Genomic DNA, 20687 nt, shown 5'->3' on the forward strand with positions numbered 1-20687 from the left:
GTGCTTCAATGCCTAATTCAAGAGCACCTTCCGTATTATATTGCTGCTGGCAAATTGTGCTCCATTGCATGCATGTAGTGCTTTCCTAAAGCCCTTGGTTTGAAGACTTAATGTATGTTTCTAACATTTGTAGAATTCACAAAGACCAACTGAACAAAAAAAGCCTGATGCTGCCTCGTATAAACGCAATATAAGGAAAATGAAAATTAGTGAAAAGTGATTGGTTCTTATTGTTCTTTTTCCTAGGGTTTTAAAATCTGTTTGTTGTCAGGAAATAGTAATTGCTTGTATCCCTATAATCTACCAAATGAGGCAGTCTGGTGTTGGAAGTGAAATTCACCTATCAACTGTTATTCAGATGTCCTATTTGGCTTTTTATTCAGTGTCAAGAATTAAGCATCTTTTATATATATAAAAGTTAGACTTTGAAGTATGGGATTGAGACTTTAAGGTTTGTAATCTAAAAGTACTTCGTTCTGCTAACTATGAAGAAAGTTTAGTTGTCTGTTTGTATGTACCTGTCTGCTATAGATATCTAAAATTAGCTGGAATGAATCCTATTCTGGCAGTGCACACTTGTTTCGTTTGTCTTCTAACCTACGCTTAGGCAGAGGGTGAAGAGAATTAAGTTAGTTTCACGTGTGTGGGTCTTGTTTGGATTTTAAATGTTGAGTTTTTTCCTAAGTGTAGTATAGACTTTCATGGATATCTGGAACTTCTACTGAAATACAAGCAAGTGATGAATGATCCAAATTCCTGAAAACCAGTCTTGTATCTGACTTGTTTGGCTTAAAATAACTGTACAGTGGTTCGACTTTCAAAAAAACATAAGCTAAAAACGGCATTTAGTTTGCACATGAAAATCATGTGTTGCAATAAGAGAGATCTTCTCTAACATCATTTCTACTAGAAATGTTTAATTTAAAAAAGAGGACTGTGTTAGGGATTGCTGCCAGATTATCATTGGGGATGGATGTAACGGATGTTTTTCCTAGATGCTGTTTACCAACAAGAGCTGCAGCTTTTTGCTGCTGTATATATATAGAGATGGCCAGTGTTTTAGAGAGTCAACTTATCTATTTCAACGACCAAAAATAGTAATTGTGAGAAAATGAAAGAGGAAAAAGACCTAATGATTTGTCTACATCTGTTTCTAATTGAAATTTCATATTTTATTTTGTAGGTAACATTTGACCCAGAAGTTTTTTTCAACATTCTGTTGCCTCCAATTATTTTTCATGCTGGTTATAGCCTAAAGAAAGTAAGTGTAATAATTTCTGTGGAGAATGGACTTTTTTTTTTTTTTAATGTGAGATTAACGATATTTTCAGGATTGCAGTCTCTATTTCAAGCATTTATTTTTTTTTTTTAGGGCAGGAAGAAAAATCTTATTTCTTCCATAGATGATTAGGCCATATTGTTTTAAGAGAAAATACATGTATTTTTTAGTATAAATGTGTTAAATGTCTATTTAATCTTGCTGATCTGTTTTCCTTTGAATTTAGTCAGAGATTAATGTCAGTTTCATTTACAGTAAACGATATTCTGCTATGAATGGTTTTGATCCTTCTCAAATATCCAAAATGCAGTAAATTATGCTGAAAAGTGGACCTAACCCTGAATACTGGTGGGGACGTGCCAGACACTGAATGACAGAAGGGCCCAGATTCTGATCTTGCTTGAAGATACCACAAATCTGTGCTGGTTTTTACAGCTAACTCTTACATTTCTTAAGAAAACATCTGTGTGGAAAGCTTCTGTCAATAAGTTACATGTAGGATTTCAGGCATGGTTCAGAGCTAGTTTATTCCATTTATTGAAGTTAGATAGAATGTACATTGCAGTAATTGAAATGTTTCTGTGTATGCAAGTGAAGTAGTGTACTATATGTTTTTGAACAGGTGCTATAATTTTTTTAAAGTAGGCATATAAACCTCTTTTCCTATGCAGAGACACTTTTTCAGGAATTTGGGGTCCATTTTGGCTTACGCCTTTTTAGGAACAGCAGTCTCTTGTTTTATTATTGGGTAAGTGAACTCTGATATCAGTTCCTTTCTATACTAAAGTTTAAGTTGATAAAGTGCTCTCTCTTTCTCTCTCTGCATGCATAGGTATATTTTATGTCTATATGTACACACACATTTAGTTTAAGATCGCTAGTCACATTGCATACAATATCTTCTGTTGCTAATATTACTGTGTCTTGTGTATGGATATTCTGAAATACAGAAATCCTGAATTGCATTGGTGACCTTGGTTTGTCTTTCCAAGAATTTCACGAGAGAAATAATTTGAAGGCTATTCTTAGCTGAGAGCTTTTGGTCTATGTGCTGTGTTGGGAAAAACAATACTGAAGGGAATTTTGAGCAGGGAAATGTTCCCTTTGGTGGAAAATGGAAGCATCCTGTAGACTCTCTGTGCTAGTTGTGTGAACAGATTTCGTGCTTTGTTTACTGGTTTTAAATAATGTCTTTTGGATACTGTATTGCTTGACTCGTTCATAGGGTAAAGAGGAAAATGCATGTTGAGAGCTTAGCATTACACTGTGGCAGTGTCCCACAGAGCTCTAGCATAACCAAATCTGCTTGATATACTGTTGTTGCTTGTGCTTTTCCTTTGCCTGTCTGAAATGCACCAACTTGTTTGACTTGGACCGTTTTATCCTTTCTCTTCAGGAATCTTATGTATGGGGTTGTGAAACTAATGAAGTTGGTGGGTCAGCTCTCTGATAAATTCTACTATACAGACTGCCTCCTCTTTGGAGCGATAATATCTGCCACTGATCCAGGTAGCTTGATGAACATTTTTTAATAACCTTCCAAAATAACCCTATTGCTAGGATTTTTGGCTACATATTAACAGGACTTTAATTTCAGTTATGTCATATTAATATCTCTTCTCTGAAATGCATGCAAATTCTAAATGTTTTAAAAGCTGTTCTCTTGATTTGGTGCTGAACTGGCATAACACCATGTTTTATTTGGAGAAAAATGTAACTCTCCTGTTCAAATACTTTAAATAATCTTTCCCCCCCACCCTAGTAGGTTTTTTTGCAGATTTTCTTGTGGGGTTTGGGGGGGGGCGAGGGTTGGGGCTTTTTTTGTTTGTTTGTTGTTGTTTTGGAAGGGGATGTGTAGTGTGCATCAAGTTTTAGACTGCAAATAGATGAAATTATTACATGTCTGGGTAGAAGGACCTCCTTCTTCAGTTCTGTTGCTTGGGGCTAGGTAATTTAAGAACAATATTTGAGGCTTTTAGACTCTTTAGGTGGGAGATTTTTCTTCTCTTTCAAATGAACTTCATGTTTTACAAGTTTAAGCAGAAAAACGCTCTTCTGGCCAAGTAATTTGAGCTATTGCCCAAATAGTGTAGTCATTCTTCAGGGTCCAGCAGGCTCACACAGATGACTGGTCAGTTTGTAGGGCTGGTGTATGTCAGGGGCCAGGGTAGGGAGTGGTAAAGTATGAAGCTTGACATTTAAAACAGCTTATTTGAGGTGCTCAGTGGTAATTAGTGTGAAAATGGGAAGTAACTCCTGTGCCTGAGCTGAGCTCTGAACAGCTGGTGGTTGCACACAATTTATGCAAAAAATCACTATGTGATTTTTGAAGCTTGTATATGGGAACATCTTCAAGATCATGGTCTTTCATCTCAGACTGAATTTTCTTGAAAGGATGGTTACAAATATTTAGCAGTCTTGCCCTTTTCAAATCCTGTGCAAATGCACGCTCCTATGGCATAGTGTATACCTTGGGTACATTTAGGATTATTAGCACTATTTTACTATGGCTGAAATAATAAACCTATGTCAACAATCAATAGAGTTTTTGAAAGGAACAAGAGCTGCACAACGTTTTGTTGATTATCTTATATGTGGCATGTTCTAAAATAATATCAGGGCTTTGGTAGAAGTGCTTTGTCTGCCCTATGCCCATTAATCATGGGGGCCTTCCTATAAACACTGTGCAGATGGGAGGACAGCAGAGCCACCTCCTAATAGAGCTGCCCTAAGACTCGTGGTGAAATTGCTTACCCATAGATAAACATGACTAGTCTGTTTCCCAGTTTAATTTTGATTCTGTACTTCAATTCCTGCATTTTGTTGCTTATAGACAAACTGGAAAGGCTGACTGTCGTTCCTCAAGTCAGCCAGTGTTGTTTTTCTCCTTTCTTTCTGTAGTTACCGTGCTAGCAATATTTAATGAGCTGCATGCTGATGTTGATCTCTATGCCCTTCTGTTCGGGGAGAGCGTGTTGAATGACGCTGTTGCCATTGTATTATCTTCGTAAGTAACTCCATGAATTTCTACTCTGAAATTACTTAGTTGTTTTGGTATTTGTCTAAAATAAATGCTTTTTCTGAGAAATGTCATTTTAAATTTAAATGGATTGTCTTGAACTGAATTAATAACTATTGCAAATGTTTTCCAAGATCCCTAATGCGTATGTACATGCCTTCAGTATGGGATTGTCTCTGTTGCTCAGGTGGTGTTCTTACAGAATTAAACTTTTCTGATGCCAATTTTAAGTTCTCATTATGTTACTCTCTTTCTAGATCTATAGTTGCCTACCAGCCAACAGGTGAAAATACTCATGCTTTTGATGCAGCAGCGTTTTTCAAGTCCGTTGGTGTTTTCCTGGGAATATTCAGTGGTTCTTTCATGATGGGAGCAGTGACAGGGGTTGTGACAGCTCTGATATCCTTTTTCACATTTAGCTCTTCTAGCTGATATGGCATATGTGGGTATTATCAGGGTTTTCCTGTTTCCAGTTATAGCAAAATCGACTCTAGCTTGTTTTATCCTGAGTGTGAAGATGTGATCAGTATTCATGTGACTTTTTTTTCTATGGAAAGACATTACAGGTACCCATAGAAATCAACTTTTTCCAATATAACAGTGGCCATGCTAGAAGATTTAGTGATGTTGCTGCACACTGGAAGCTAAAGGGAGGCCTTAAACAGGCATGTCTGTCTAGTCCATGTTTAGTTTCTTTTTATGAAATTAAATAAACTAGTTTTTCTTATTAGGCTTGAATAACATATAATAACCGGCCTTTGATTCTGTCTTCAGCAAAATCTGTAATAGTCATTTCTGACCCCACAGCATTCTATGAGTCCTGCATTTAAACTTTCTGCCAGAAATCTGATGTCATATGCCCTGGATAAGATTGTATCTACATAAGAGTAAACTTCATAACATGATGCACTTTGCATGATCTGTTCTGTTCTCTTGAAGCTTACTGCTGCTGTTTGGTTTGATCTCTGAGGTGCTCAACAAGCAATTTATGTGGGTTTGTTTTAGGCTCAGGCAGTAGATCTTCAGCCTGGCCTCCTCCAGAAATCATGACTCTTCTTCAGGAAAAAAATTAAGGGTCTTTGCTTTCAGACTGGTCAATATAACTGTCTCTATACATATCCCAGACTGCTTTGATCTGCCTAGACTTCTGAACACTGACTTGAAAGGGCTAAAATGTGATGTTTTAACCAATAATCATGACCCTGTGACTTTTCATATTAAGCAATAATGTCTCAACTGTATCTTGTTATATACACACTGTGTAGATTTGTCTGACATCTGCATAATGGAACCCCTTTAAGTATAAAGGGGAAACTGTGCTGTTGATGCTTTAATGTTGGGTCTTTCAATTCCACTGATCTGCAATCAATGTGATCCAGAATCATGATTCTTCATCTGGCTTTTAGGCAACCAGCTATCCATAGTTCTAGCTGCTCAAATGCAGTTGCTGTAGTTTTTGGCTTGCTGACTGAAATGCATTCGGATCTACTTTGCAAAATCATGCTTCTGAAGCAGCAATTGGTCCTTACTGTTTCTAATGCTTGTGCTCAGGAGGTTGATATGAGGCTGTGAGAGGGGAGGCTGTTCAGAACAAAGCTTCTGTGGTAGCATTTTGTGTGTTGTGTGGTTTGTTTGTTTGTTTGTTTTTCCATTTTCCAATTTGGATGGGTTTTTGTTTATTTGTTTGTTTTGTTTGTGTTTTTGGGGGGAGTGGGTTGCTTAAAATTATACGACTTCATATATTTATTTTCTTTTGGAAACGTCCTTAATGTCATGCAATACTGTAGAAGCAAACTGTAAATTTGCATTTTGTGCTTCATAGCTGATTAGAACCCTAAATTATGAATTCCATCAATAGACTATTATTCCCATAACTGTGAAGTACCTGTAACTATACTTCCCTGAGTAAGGGTTTTCATGCAGTCATGCATTGTCCTTCGAAAATAGAACACTTATTTTCCAAATGATGCAGATAAGATACAAGCACTTGTTCTGGCTTCCAGCAAGCTGTCTGTGGTTACTTTTAAAACAGTTTAAGTATTGTATCACTTTTTTTTTTAATTGCAGAATCTGCCTATTTGAAAAGAAGTGAAACAGAAAGCTGTGTCCAAGGAATAAAGAAAAAAGATAAGAAAAAAGGAATAATAATTTACTTTCAAATCAACACTTCAATTTGGTCAATTGTAGAAAATAATAAAATATTTTCTTTTCTTGCCTTTCCTCCAAAATGATGAGTACAGGTTTTAATTCCAGATTTAATTGAATGTTTTGGTATTGTTGTTTACAATAACAGCAAGGGGAATAAACAGTTTGATTTACAAAGCTGCCAGAAAAGACTGCAAATGAGAAATTCATTCTGACAAGGGCCCATGCCAAACTTTAGTGGAAACAAGGTTCAACCTCTTCCTCTCCCATGGAGTGACTGTGACTATTGAGTTTCCTTAAGCATCCATGAATACCTCTTGACCCAGACACTGGGGTTATCTGAGCGTTCTAAATGTTGCTATGGTGGATGTTGCTGCTTCAGAAACATGATCTTAGAAAATGGGTCTGTTTCAGGAGAGTGTGGTCGGGGGCAGAAATTCAGCTGAGTTCAAAACTTTTAGAGGTGGCTTCTGTGGAGAGTTAACAGCTGTTTAAAAAGCTGAGTTTTACATTTGCTGTAATGTCAACTGCCATGGAGAATACTTTTTTTTCTCTTTAATGATGCTTTGGGCTTTTGGTTGGCGGGCAAACTTCTGACAAAGTAAGTTCACAGCTGAAGATGCGTCTGGAGTATATGTTTGCCCTTCTCCAGGAGTGCAGAGAATGTCAATAAGAAGGAGGTGTGTGTGGAGAGTCGATGTTTGTCCTCAGAACTGCTTCATCCTAACCGGGTTCCCATTGAAACACTGCCAACTGTGTTATGCATGGAGAGCATTGGTGGATAATGGTGCAGCCTTGATGTGTCCATTGAGGTACTGATTGCCTTTATATGAGCAGGGGAGAGTGCTACCACCTTCCTGTTTCAAGTGCTTTTGCTGTCCTCCCACTTAGATTTCAGAGAAGATTATGCTACTTGTCAGCTTTCAGATAAGGGTTGTGCATAGCTGTCTGCAAGTCAGATACAGTGTGCTGTTCCTTGTTTACCTGCTGCCAGGTTAGTGCTGAGAAAAAAAACACCAAAAATAATTCTATAAATATGTGAAAAAAAATTTTCTAGTATGTGAAGAGCTAAATTTAACACTACTGAGATCTGTTCTACTTCTTCAGTAGTTGTCTGAATTGTTAATTCAGTGTGTGTTTTGATGTTGCTCAAGTTTCGCTCTCTTCTGCAAGATGAACTTTTTTCTTTCCATTGAAAGATTGAGCTGCTCTGAGCTGGCTTTTCCTCTAAAACACATCAACATAAGGAGAGATAAAACATTTTGTAGGCAGTATTTTTGTTTTGCCTCAAAAGTACTGAAGTAGCCCTGCTTGCTGGAAAAGACTTGTTAACAAATCTGAGCAGAAAAATTCTCATAAATCTACTTCATCTTAGGGTTGCTGTAGTCAAGAACAGCCCCATGAATTAAATTCTGAATTTATTTTATGCTTTATTTAGAGATGACAGGGGGACTATTTATTAGGCTTTGCAGGGGGAACCAAACATCATTCCCTCACCAATCCCTCCAAAAACCAAGACACACACAATCTAAAAGGAACACCAGGTATATATCCCTTCCTTGCTAGCACTTCAAAGGGGAACATGGAGTAGGATAATATTGCCTTTAAGAGGTGGAGCCACACCTTATGCCATGGATATGCAGCAAAAATATCCAGAACTAATTGCTGCAAGGGGATACCTTGATTCTGAAGTTTGCCTTGATGTGTTGGAATTCATGTTTTTCAGCATTAAAGGAGGGGGGATGTCCAACTAGCATTGGTTGTTAGCACATAAAAGTGTTTTCCATAAGTACTGGGTACAGAGAAGCCAAAGTATTTTTTGATCCCTTAACAAATGACTTAACGTAACGAAGTTTACCAAGTTGCACTGCTTCCCCCTGCTGGAAACGGCGCTCTTCTTCTTGATGTCCTGGAGCACTTTCTTGCTTGCAGAAGCTTGTGGATTTACTGGTGAGTTGGGATTCAAGCACACGGAGACAGAAGTCCTGTCCATCTCAGCAGCCATTCTTTCGCTTTCTCATTAAAACTTTTCAATGAGAAAAATGCTGTTTGTGCTTAAGGCTTTTTTTTTTTTTTTTTTTACTTTCTGTTAAACATCGTTGAAGGTGCAGCTCGCTGTAACAAAGGCTTTTAAGAGCAATTGTTTGGTTCAAACACCACCTCCCTAACCTGGAATCTCACTCACATGAAAATAAGGTTCATAAAATCTCAAGGTTAAGGATGATGTATAAATTTAATGGAACTTGGGAAGAGAAAATGTGATGAACTCCCAGTAAACAGGCTGATTTTCACATGTGACTCTGTTCACAGGTGTGGTGGCTGTCCTCTTCTGCGGAATTACCCAGGCACATTATACATACAATAACTTGTCAGTTGAATCAAGAAGTCGCACTAAGCAGGCAAGGATGTCTTTTACCTTTTGTACAGTGTATTGCTGTAATAGTCCGTGTACTATTGCTTTTACAGCATCTTTTTTTACTTGACCTTTAACACGTGACTCTTTTCTCCCTAGCTCTTCGAGGTATTGCACTTCCTGGCTGAGAACTTCATATTTTCTTACATGGGTTTAGCACTGTTTACTTTCCAGAAACACATATTCAGCCCAGTTTTCATTATTGGAGCTTTTGTATCCTTTTTCACTTTGTGTGAGGTTTCTCTATTGTCTTATGTGCCTGAAAACTTGTGATGTCTGTTGGCTTTACCAAACAGAGAATGATGGCTGGCCTGAGTTTTCCTGATGTCTTGCAGAAACAATAATTTTGAGAACAATCTTTGGTTATGCCTTACATCAAAGCCCTAAGGCCTCTGTACCATACAGTTGTTGTTCTGTACCTGAGTAGTGTTAGAAGTCATAAAATTTCACTAGATAAATAAATTAATATGCTTTACTGTGTCATTTGGTCATTGACAGCCAACACTGCTTGTGTTGTTTTTGTATTTCAACTTGGGAGGCCTAGAAAAGGATGCATTTTTCTCTTCACTTCCAAGGGTCCCTTGAGAAAGCAAGCAAACTTCAAGTATATAGAGAGGATTGTGTGTGAATAGATTATATTTGAGCAACATCCCAGAGGTAGAGATCAGCCTGCTGTAGGAGTAGGGCTATTGGCAATGGAGATAAAACCCAGTGAAAGCGTATACATCCCATAATCTGGGATACACTTGTTTTCTCTCCTCCTTTCTATTGTTTTCTCTCATTGCTATACTGCTTCTCAGGGTTTATCACATTTGTCTTTTTTTCCCTTTATCTATTTACTTTTTTCTGAAATAGGGATAAATTTTCTCCTGTGTCACCTCGCGGCCATTTTTCTGACCTAAAAAAATGCTCCAGAGCCCTACAGACATTGAATAAGGACATGAACAGAATAGTTGTGTCTGGTGTACTAAGCATTACTATTTTTCACCTTTGGTGTGGCCTTCCATGTTCTCTCAGGTTATGCTATCTGTCTTGGTTTTGTTTTCAGTATTTGTTACTTTCTTTTCCTACCCGCTTATCTTTTATTATGTTTTCCACATCTTTTTCTACCACTGCATTTAACCTCTGTTGCCTCTTGAGTGATTTTCTACCTTTGTGAGGAGGGCAGCTCTCCATTTAAAAACTTGGCTATATTAGCTAAAATATGTATTCTGTGCAATGGGTTCTGTGTTCACATAACTGGTGAAAGTCTGCTTTAGATATGTAGATATAACAAGAACACTTGCTATCATGATCTAAACCTCTCACAAAAACAAAAGCTTCAGGTTAAAGCCAGGTACCCAAGAGTGCATGCCTCAGGAAAAAGAAATCCTTAACCCTCAGCTGTGAACAGATTGCAATCTTTTTGGGAAGAGCTGCACACATCTACCCTCTCTCCTTTTTGTTGAATTTGGGCAGAAGGCATAAGATCAGCTGGAGCTTTCAGCACATGATGATGTTCTCAGGTAAGAGCTTGGTAAAATGCTTGGTAATGCAAAAAGATTTATTTTTAACTAACAAGAAATTGATAGGGCTACCTTCTCCTTTTATAATCCACTTTCATTCATCCTAAATGGAAGGCTTACTGATTGTTGCAGCATGCCATCATGTATCTTTCAACCTTTACAGAAAGTGTATCATGTCTGGGATGAGCGACATCTTGAAATGCTTTTTGCTTGTGGCAAACAGTACCTCATGTTGGGAATAGAGCATTTTCATTTGAAGTGCATCTGAGGGGATGGGGGAGTTGGGATGTATCTCTTCTAGAAGGTTATTTCTAGCTGAGATGAAATGTTGAGCAGAAACAGACACTTGCTGAGAAAACAGAAGTGTATTTATGGATGCCCTCTCCCACTTAGTTGGAGAAAGAAAGGTATTTGACTTAAACTCCCTTACAATTTCCGTCACACGGGCAACTGTTCAAGTTTATCATCTAGAGCAAATTATGGAGTGTGTGTCTAAACATGTTCATCCTCAAAAAGTTCCAGAGAATCCTCTGCATACAAGAGGGAGTAAAGAGGACAAAGCCAGGCTATTTCTAGTGGTGCCCAGTGACAGGACAGAGGTAATGGGCACAAACTCTGTGCCCATATGGCACAGAGGTTCCCTCTGAACATCAGGAAACACCTTTTACTATGTCCAAGCATTGGCACAGGTTGCCCAGCCAGGTTGTAGCATCTCCATCCATGGAGATATTCAAAAGCCATCTAGATGTGGTCCTGTGCAACTTACTGCAGGTTGAGCAGGGGTTGCTTGACCAGGGGAGGTGGACCAGATGATCTCTAGAGATTCCTTCCAACCATAACCATTCCATGATTTCCCTACATAAGAAGTCTGCACATGGCCAAATGCCATGGCTTGTTCTTGCTAGTGAAGTTTCCCCTGGGATGCATGGAAGAGGGGGAACATGTAGTCTGTCTGTTAATATGTTAAAAACTAGAATATTTTTCCAGTGATAAAAATTTCATATCAAGAATTCACTATTCAATTATGAATTCAACTGGGAAATTGTGCATTTTTATCTGTATTCAGGATGCTGCTTGACTTCCACAATATGTTTTGCTGTTGTCCATAACTTGTTTGTTTCTCCATTCCTTTCCAGTGGTTTCTGGGAATATTTACACATTTTCTTAGCTCTTGTGGATTCTCTAAGTTACAGAAAACCAGGATGGCAAATTATGCTGTAAATCATGCCAGGGTATAATTTATCAGGGAATCTGAGGAAATCAAAACCTGCTGGAGCCCAGTGCTTTCTGTCTGTCACTTTATGCTTGTGTGGCAGGGACAGAGCAAGGGAAGTTGCTGCGTTACCAACAAGCACAATTGCACTTCTAAGCTCTGTTATTTCATTTTTTCCGATAGGTCTCAGGGGAGCCATGGCATTTGCTCTGGCTATACGAGATACTGCTACCTACTCACATCAAATGATGTTCTCAACAACTCTCCTCATTGTCTTTTTCACTGTGTGGATTGTCGGTGGAGGTACAACTCCCATGCTGTCATGGCTGAACATCAGGTTGGTATGCAACTGTGTGCTGGGGAGACTTTGGTTTTCAAGAGGCAGCTGTGTTAATTTGGCATAGTTCTGCAGAACTTGTTTGATGCTTGCTAGAGGTGTTTGGAACATGATATTTTAGATATATCTATAAATATCTAGGTACATATATATGTGTAGGTATTTAGAACATGATATTTTATGGAGGAAGGTGGTTGTGCAGGGTGGTGAAGAAAATGTACTGATGCTGCTGGGATTCAGCCTAAAGCCTGATGTATTGAGTGGTTATCTAGGTCCTTGTCAGCCCATGGAATAGTGTTGCCTGATAAAGCAGCCCTATATTGGAAAGAAAGAATTAATCTAGTCCCATATAAACTTCTCTTCATGTTATACTAAGAGAGTTCCCTGTCTTTTGGCTCTTGGTAATGGCCCTATTATGGTTTTTAAGTTCAATGGAGTCTTTAGTGGATGGTGCTAAACTGAATGTGCTTTATATATGATCCAAACAAACCTGATGTTATCTAAGCAGCTGGGATAAATGGGATCCTGCTAGTCTTCTGGGAATGTTTCGTCCTGTTTTGAGGAGATCTGTGAAAAAGGTAAGTTGCACGATTAAGGAGGTTTGACTACAAATCCTGGTTATTACTTAGTACTTTTGGGCTGCAAGTACTTTCATGTTGGAGAATATTTATCGACAGATGTGCTAGAGAATCATGAATCAATCATTGTTAAAGACGACATATACTGTAATTCTGAAATTTTTGGCAGTTGGGGAGGCACAGATAAATAGAGTGGAATTAAAATAATATAGGCTGTATAAACCCTTCAGTGCATTTTTTAATATGTAAACTATATGTGTTCTTTAGCACTTGAAACTTTTCTTTTTCTTGCTTTCTAATTTTGCTCACCAGAATTTGTATAGGATAGGAAAAAACATCCTATGTCAAACCAGTTTCAGTCTTGAGAAGAACTAATCATTCTTAGGGACTGGTTCTGCATTTGGCAAACTTCAGTGAACTGCTTGTGGCAATAGGTAGCAAGTGCTTTCTAGGTCAGAAAAAAAAACCAGATAGGACTCCCAGAAATGCTTGTGAACTGTTCTCATAGAAAGTAGTATGCTTCTAGCTGGACACAGACATTTCAGCCATGATTTGCATTATCAGCTCTGACTGACAGCAAACATTGGGAAATCAGCTTTTTTTTTTTTTTTTTGGTGCAAAATTAATCCATTTCTGTCCTTTAAAAATATCTTTAAATGTGAGTTCCAAATGCTTGGCTAGCGCACCAGAAAGAAGCAATACTTCATGTAGTCAGACTCTCTAGAGGTCACCCAGTGTCAGTGCAGTTGTGTCATTAATGATTGTGAGATATCACATCCTAATGATACCTCTAAGCCCAGCCTGACTGATTTGTTTTCCCACATGAGAGCTGTGTAACGACTTTCTAAAAAGGTACCTGGAATAGGTGCCATGTGCAGCCTTCCATTTGGCACCTCTGACAACAGGAGGCATCTGTCTGATGATGGTATATAAGAAGCAACTGTACTAAGGAAGGAGGGGAGGTGCAGTGTCTGTGTAGCTGTCAGTGTGCACGGACTCTCCAGGGTGTGTGGTATAAGGAGCAGGAGATGAGTTCTGGCCAGCAGTACACAGGTAAGAGTGCTGCTTGTGGTCTGCTTACAGTGCATGAGCAACGTCTGCCAGGATCAGTCTGCAGCCTCTGTGATGGCTGATGTGAGGATATTCCTTGTCTGATCTCCACTTGAGTTGATTCCAAAGCATTTTCCTAAGCATAGATGCAATCAGGTAAACAAAGCTTACTCTAACAGCCCTCATCATAAGTGCTGGCAGCTTGAGCTGCCAAAATGCAGTTTGCCAAACCATAGATTTGAGTGGTTAGCTTTAGGTTTGGGGTCTGGTGGGGGTGGGGGTTTTTAGGGGGCTTTTTTTTTGAGATTTAGCTACCCTTGCTAATAAGCAGTAACTTGACTTGTCATTTGTTTGTCATAGTTGACAGAAAATAAATTGTCCTTCCCTTAACAGGGAAGTTAATGACATGTATATAACAAGGGAGCTCTACGCAGAAAGCATTTTCGAGAACTGCACAGATCTGCCCACAGCTGGCTCGATAGGCACTGCCCCGCCAGTGATGGAGTCTGCACTTTCCGGGGCTTTGTGAAATCAGCTTTGTACCAGGAGGTGGCGGCCGTGTACAGCTGATCGAGCATTAGAAACTTGGTGCTGGTGAAGTAACCTTTGTGCTAGAACCCTTTCTGTTGGAAAACAAGAAGTCCTGTCTGACACTTCAAATTTAAAAGAGGGACAAATTAGTTTCCAGCTGAATTTTAGAATTATGCTACTTTTCTCTTTTCCATCCCTTTATACCCAGTAGAAGAGGTAGACAGGAGGAGATGAAGATAAGATGCTCTGCCAGTGCCTCACTCAGCAGCACAGTATGTAGTGCTGGTGCAGTCCTGAGGCTGCACAGGAGGTAACTTGTCCCTGGGATGCTTTCTGAGCCTTGGCACTTGCCCATTAGGTTAGATTGCCAGAAACTGGAAATAAGTAGTGGTCACATACAGAATTATTTAGCAGAAAAGAGATTAAAAGATAAAAGGTGGTTTGCTTCTTAGATAAAGTGAAAGGATGTAGGAACCTAACGCCATTTGTATGTTGAACTTCAATGTCAGGATTTGTGTGGACTCCTAAAAGTCCAGTTCTGGTGTGAAGTTCATACTGGTTGTATTCTGGTTGACTTTGGCCTTTGTGGAATGAAGGATGGAGAACTAGTCAGCCATTACAAATTCCTCCTGAAGTCGTTGGCCCGGCTACAGTGTGGATGTAGATAGAAGACAAGGACCTGCTTTAATGAAGAGTCACCCAAGCTCACTGAACCTTTACTCTGGTTTATCTTGCCTAGTCACAGCATGGCAGAGTGACATTACTGTCATGTTGTGGATACTGTTCTGCTGGGGTTTTGTCTGTTCTGTCAGTGGGTTTTCTGGGGGGCCCCTTCAAGAGTTCCTGTGGACTGGGATGGGCTGAGCTCCTTCCCTGGGAAAGGCAGGCACATATCTGTTGTACTGGGCAAGTCAGAGGAGCTGAGACAGACATCAAGACCAAAGGGTCTTATTTATGGTTGTGCCTGCTTGATTTAAGTAAACAGTACCAGAGAGCCGACTCCAGCCAAGACTTTCAGCCTGGCTTGATACCACCATGTTCATGGGGAAGCAGCTGCATGCATGCAAGATGCAACGCCTACACAAGGATCCAGAATTGCTTTGCTGTGGCTTAGAGGCAGAGGGACGTGTTTCTGACCACACCACTAGTTGTGTAGCAATTGGGATGCACGCTCTGTTCTTTACTTACTGTTTGTCCCTTCTCTCCCATGATATGCAGCGTTAAAAGCAGGTAAGGGGTAGAGAGGCTAACATGAAAATCAAGTTTTATGAAAGTAAAAAGCAGCATAAGGAGGAAATAGGCAAAAACATCCTCTGCCTCCTCTTGCTGTTCTGAATGTCTCAAGTGCCCACTGATCAGGCTTTAATGTACAGCTAAGAAAAGGACCTATGGTTTGCAGCAGAGACTAAACTTCAGTTTTCTGTTTAACTGCTCAGAAAACTGAGGTCATGACAGCAAAATCTTAGTAAAAAACTTATGGAATCTTCAGATGCTTTTGATTTCTGCCACTTGATGCTGAGCAAATTAAAAATTAACACCAGAAACTGGAATTAAAGTCGTGATGTCGTGTTTGAATTTCTTGGTTCTCTATCACTGAGATGTACCCAAGCATTTGGGTGGTAAACAGTTATACTTTCCTAGTAGTAGATTTTTTTTCCTTAGAAACTAAAGCATGATTTGGATATTAAAAATATAGTCTCATCCTTTGAGACCTAAAGGCAGAAACAATTTCCTGACTGAAGCTTTAACAGTTTCAGCAAACTTGAAAGCCCTGTAAACCAAAACCACTGGCAAAATCCCTCTTTTCTAAAAAACAGCTGACTTCTTGTTTCACTCGTCTGTCATGGGGGGAAAAGGGAACTCCTAGCATTTGTATTGCAAAACAGTGTGGTTTCCATTTTTCATTAGAGGCTAATGACTGTTTTTTTTCATGTTGAATGAAACAACACATAGATTAATGCCTTCTTCTCCTTCATAATCTGCTGAAAACGAGGAAGTTAGTGTTTATTTTAATTAAATAATTTCAGTTGTACTTAGCAATCTTTTTTCTCAGTCTCAAAGCATTATACCTTACAATTTAAAATATTTTAGGTATCTTCTTACCATAAAAGCTAAAGTTTGTATAGACAATGTCAACTTAGATATTTTACTGCCTTTTGTCTGACTTTGCATGTCCAGTATTTCTAAGAGCTTCCTATTTAAAGCTCTTAAATTTAAATTTATTTCTATTTTCTATTTTTTTTCTTTAAAAGAGCAAACTGAAAAAGAAATCTGGAAACACTAACTCTCCCACAGTTACTATGTGAACTATCTAATTATCTGGGATAGTGGTAAAACTGTCAGCTTGGTGGAAGTCTCAGGTTATACTCTATCTTTCCCAGAGTGGATTAACAATAAAATGTGCATCTCTTAAATACCATGCCTCAGTGTTGATGCTGTAATCCAGCCTCATGCTATATTCCAAACTGGTGTGGGGGATGTCTGATAGGAAGTTACATCCTCCTGTTTTGCAGCCTATTTCTATTATTCTATAACTTAGATCCTTCAGTGCCTTCTAGCCACTCTCTGCTGTTTTTAAAGGTAGATTCACAGGCACAGGTGTTGTCCCTTGCCCTCTGTTGTGATCTTTTTCCTTGCCCATCTCTTATTCTGGACTGTTTTTCCAGTCTTCCTGCTTCTTTCCCAATCTCTAGTTTTTCATCATCAATCTTAAATCTCCTTTAATGGCAGTGCAGTGCAGCTTCCAAACCTCCAGCCTCACCCTTCTGAGCCTTTTCCTTTGTAGGAAAGAGATTGTCTTTTCCTCTGGAAGTCTGGAACTAAGCATGGGAGATGTTTCCTCATCTTTATTCTTGTGGGCTGAAACACAGCAATTCACACCAGAGAAAAAAAATGTGGGGAAGCCCAAATGCTGTAGGACTTGGGTTAACTGCAAAGCTCTGGCAAGCCTCAGACAGAAGTTTTAGGAGTCATTATCTTGGTTAGATCAAGAAATACCAAGAGACAGTTTCAGGAGTCATTGTCTTGGTTAGGTGAAGTAAACAGATACCCAAAGGCATTCTACAAACAACCTGAAACAACTTTTCTTAATTCCAGGGTTTTTTAGTGATTGGGTTTTATTTTATTTTTTATTGACGTGGTGATGGGAGTTCTCTTCTTCCTCAGTCACCTTCTGAAAAACAGCTGAACTCTTTGAAATCAGCTAAAATTTTCTGAAAACACTGCACTTATTACAGACATCTGGAAAAACTTTAGTATACTAACTTGGCAAAGATACAGCAAAGAGAAAGAAGTTGTAGAAGGGAAGTTATTGGGCAGTTTTTAATTTTAGTTTTTGCTGTGCATACGGAGCCATCTCAGAGTTGGCCTTTTTGAGCAGAGTGCTCTGACCTGGAGTGTATGTTGGTATGGGAGAAGAGCTGTTGAACCTGGAATCCAAAATAAATCTGCTGAAAGTCTGGTATTTGCCTCGACATTCAAGGATTACATGAGTACATGCTCATTGTATCACAAGCTATAGCCTTAAATATTTGGTCAGCCTGCAATCAGGGTGTGCTTTTTGTAAAGTGAGGCCTCTGTGGATTTCTGATCATACAGGCTTTTATTTCACATAAGCAACGTTCATGATGCATGCTTTCATGGAAAAAGGGGGGGAGATGAGACAGGGAGGAAAAGCCCCCCAAGCTGATAAGGAACTTGTATGGAAAATACTAGAACCCAAATATGCTTTCATTTGTACCGTAAGTCCCCCGCCCCAATAGAGAAAGGCAAAGCAAGGAGTAAAAATACACTGTGCTATGACTAGAGATTAATTATGTTAAAAGTTGTTAGTTAATTTTTAGTTAAACCAACAGAGTGATTTAGAGCTTATTACCAGCTGGTTTGGACTGCTCTGAGACTAGGTAGTATTGGTGACCCCTCTCATATACGCATAGCTTCCCATACTTTTTCTGATGACCCTTTCTCTTTCAGACCATATGCGGGTCTGAAGTGGTAGGAATTGTCTTAGATGGGATCTGTCTCTGTGCAGCAGCTCAGTTGAGAGCTATTGAATCTAGTTTTCTGGGGGAAGTAGTCTGCCATTGTGTTTTACCATCATGGTGTTTTGCTATCTGGAATCTGAACCAAGGAAGAATATTATTCGATATGTCAATCATAACTTGCTGCTATTAATTTTTGTTTTGTCACTTTGTTATTGCTCTACCATTGTTGTTCAAGTATGTTTTGTCTTATTTGATTGGGTAGGTTTTGGGGGTTTTTTGTTGGTTTGCTTTGTTTTGCTAAAGAGCTCTGTAAAGCACACATCTCATGAGCATTTTGTTACTCACATTGCATTCTTGTACTGTACCAGAGTTGGTGACCGTGTTCCATCGGTGGAAGAGATGAGTGAAAGCCGCTGGCTGTATTTCAGGTGACACCGTGCCTTCCTTGATACCAAAGTAACCTGGTGCTTGGCTTTCTTCATCTTTGTTACACTAAATGTGTGCTCTTTTTCTACACTGTGGCATGCTGCTGCTGCTTCTATTCTGCAGTTCCTCAGTTATGAGTCTGTTCTCTTATTCTGAGCTGTGAGTGTGAATCACATGTTGTCTTTAGTTTAAAAAAATGAAACCACAAAACACCACATACTTTCACTCTGTGTAGGGGTATTCAATGAAGTAAAACTGGCATCTCTGGCCCTGGAAGACTTGAAAGCTGAGAAATCATGGATATGACCCTATGGTCCTTAATCACATGGATATTCTTAAGCATTCCATGAGATTATCTCATACAACTTTTCAGGCTGGAAGGGCCTTCATAGATGATTTAGCCCAGCCTGTTTGGGGATGTATTTTAAAAACTGAGGGTTTCACATTGCTATATAGGAAGATGCTAATAAGAGTGGAGATATCAACCAGAGATGACTAAGATTCTGGTTTCTTTTTTTTAGAGAGATAATTTAAAGTTAGATAAATCTCTAACTGACATCTATAGGAATATGTGTATTTGTACGTACATGTATGCATATACATATAAATATATAGAGAATATTTATGTAAAGAAAACTCTTTGGAATGGGTAATGGTAAGTTTCTCATGTATCTTGTCACACTTGAAGGTTTGCAGCAAACTGCTAAATCTGCCAGAGATGCAGTATGTTAGCTTGTACCGAGAATCTGAGAACGAATATCTATTACAGTCATTCTTGGCTGTTGCCACAGTAATTACATATGCTAGAATGTAATAGAGCCTAGTATTTTGGTAACTTGCCATCTGTGTGTTGCAGGGTCTTTCAAAGGTTTCTGAAGTATCAAAAAAATGGTCCTACCCATTTAAAAATGATGTAGTAGAGAACTTCAAATAGTTTTATCGGCTATCCATTTCCATCCATTTAGTTTCCATTTTGTGTGTCAACCCCTTTCTGTCACAATGTTTAAATTACTGAATTGTACATAGGCTTAGCATTTGAGGGATCAAATCCAAGTAACTGTTTCCCTAATGGGTGATGCTGGAGTTGTAGCTGTAGGATAAGGACCAAGAAGGTCAAGTCAGTTAGGGGTAGAAATGTGATGCTTTAGTATTGGTCATTAGGAGTGAGCTCAAGGCTAGTACCTTTCCTGTTACAGAGCTCTTAAAGCACGAAAAGCCTTTTGTGCCTTAAAAAATATTTTCATTAGGGTGGAGTGAAGAAATATACTGAAAGTAGATTAATTTTTACTGTAGCATATTAATGTCTACAGGTTCCAGTGAATTTCCCAAGACAGAAATAAAGGTGTCTGAATTTTAGGTACCAGTAACTATCTGCACTGAAATAATAAGGTATCTATCAGATACCAAAGTGATTCCAATGGGGGAAATGGATTTTTCACCAGTTTTGAGATGTATATGCATTGTTACAACTAAAAGACTGCTTATATTCTTCATCTGAAATCTTTTTAAGAGTTACTTGTTTGAATTTCTATTTTACACCCTCGGGGAATCCACACAAGACTGCTGCAAAGGGCTTTCAGAGGCGGTGGGGGGAAATGAAGATGCTTGCTGGCACCTGCACTACCTTGGCCTTGGCAGTCCCACAGCTGAGGTGCCCTTCAGTCCCCATCACACAGATTGGGTCTCTTCTATAAGTTTTCAACGAGCACTTCCTCACCTGCCTTTCTGCTATGGGGTTGGAGCAAAACACCATGGCCATTGGCAAGGCTACCCTCTCTGTGCCCTTAATCTTTGGGAGGAGATTGTTTAAATCCATCCATTAATAGTTTTCCTTAATTTATAAAACTAGTTAAATAAATGATAACTGATATTAGCCTTTACAGCACATTTAAATTACAGGAAGCTTTTTAAATATGCCTTAGGATGAGAGATGGATTTTTTCTTTTTATCACCAGAAAAAAATCAATGTTGAAGACATATTTGCATCAATTTTACACTCATACTTTTAATTATGGAAGTAGTTAAGTAAGGATGAAGTAACTAAATGTTTTCTGTGCTTCACTGTAAAGGAGGTTGGGAGAGACTGGACTTGATTTTGGTATTGTTTTGCTTTAGGTGATAAAGATGAGATCTTAGAAATCTAGGGACAGGGCCTGCAAAAAATGTGATGCCAGTGTGTATATCCCTTGAAACTTAAACAGGCAGATT

General features: G+C 38.9%; 1 protein-coding gene across 3 annotated transcripts in view; it reads left to right on the forward strand.

Annotated features, from left to right (window-relative positions):
* The window catches only part of SLC9A7 (solute carrier family 9 member A7), a 76586-nt gene that overhangs the window by 34110 nt on the left and 21789 nt on the right, over positions 1-20687 (forward strand). For 2 of the 3 annotated variants that reach the window (XM_051807005.1, XM_051807004.1), the window contains exons 3-12: positions 1184-1261; positions 1951-2027; positions 2676-2788; positions 4181-4286; positions 4556-4702; positions 8293-8393; positions 8754-8842; positions 8956-9069; positions 10250-10361; positions 11758-11911. In XM_051807005.1, the coding sequence (XP_051662965.1) occupies positions 1184-1261; positions 1951-2027; positions 2676-2788; positions 4181-4286; positions 4556-4702; positions 8293-8393; positions 8754-8842; positions 8956-9069; positions 10250-10361; positions 11758-11911 (1091 nt within the window). Of the gene's footprint in view, positions 1-1183; positions 1262-1950; positions 2028-2675; positions 2789-4180; positions 4287-4555; positions 4703-8292; positions 8394-8753; positions 8843-8955; positions 9070-10249; positions 10362-11757; positions 11912-18421; positions 18482-20687 lie in introns of all 3 variants that reach the window. The other variant, XM_051807003.1, reaches the window with a different exon arrangement.

This window comes from Manacus candei, unplaced genomic scaffold, assembly GCF_025592945.1.
Source record: "Manacus candei isolate 608988 ecotype Guabito, Panama unplaced genomic scaffold, ASM2559294v1 h1tg000069l, whole genome shotgun sequence".
NCBI classification, from domain to species: domain Eukaryota; kingdom Metazoa; phylum Chordata; class Aves; order Passeriformes; family Pipridae; genus Manacus; species Manacus candei.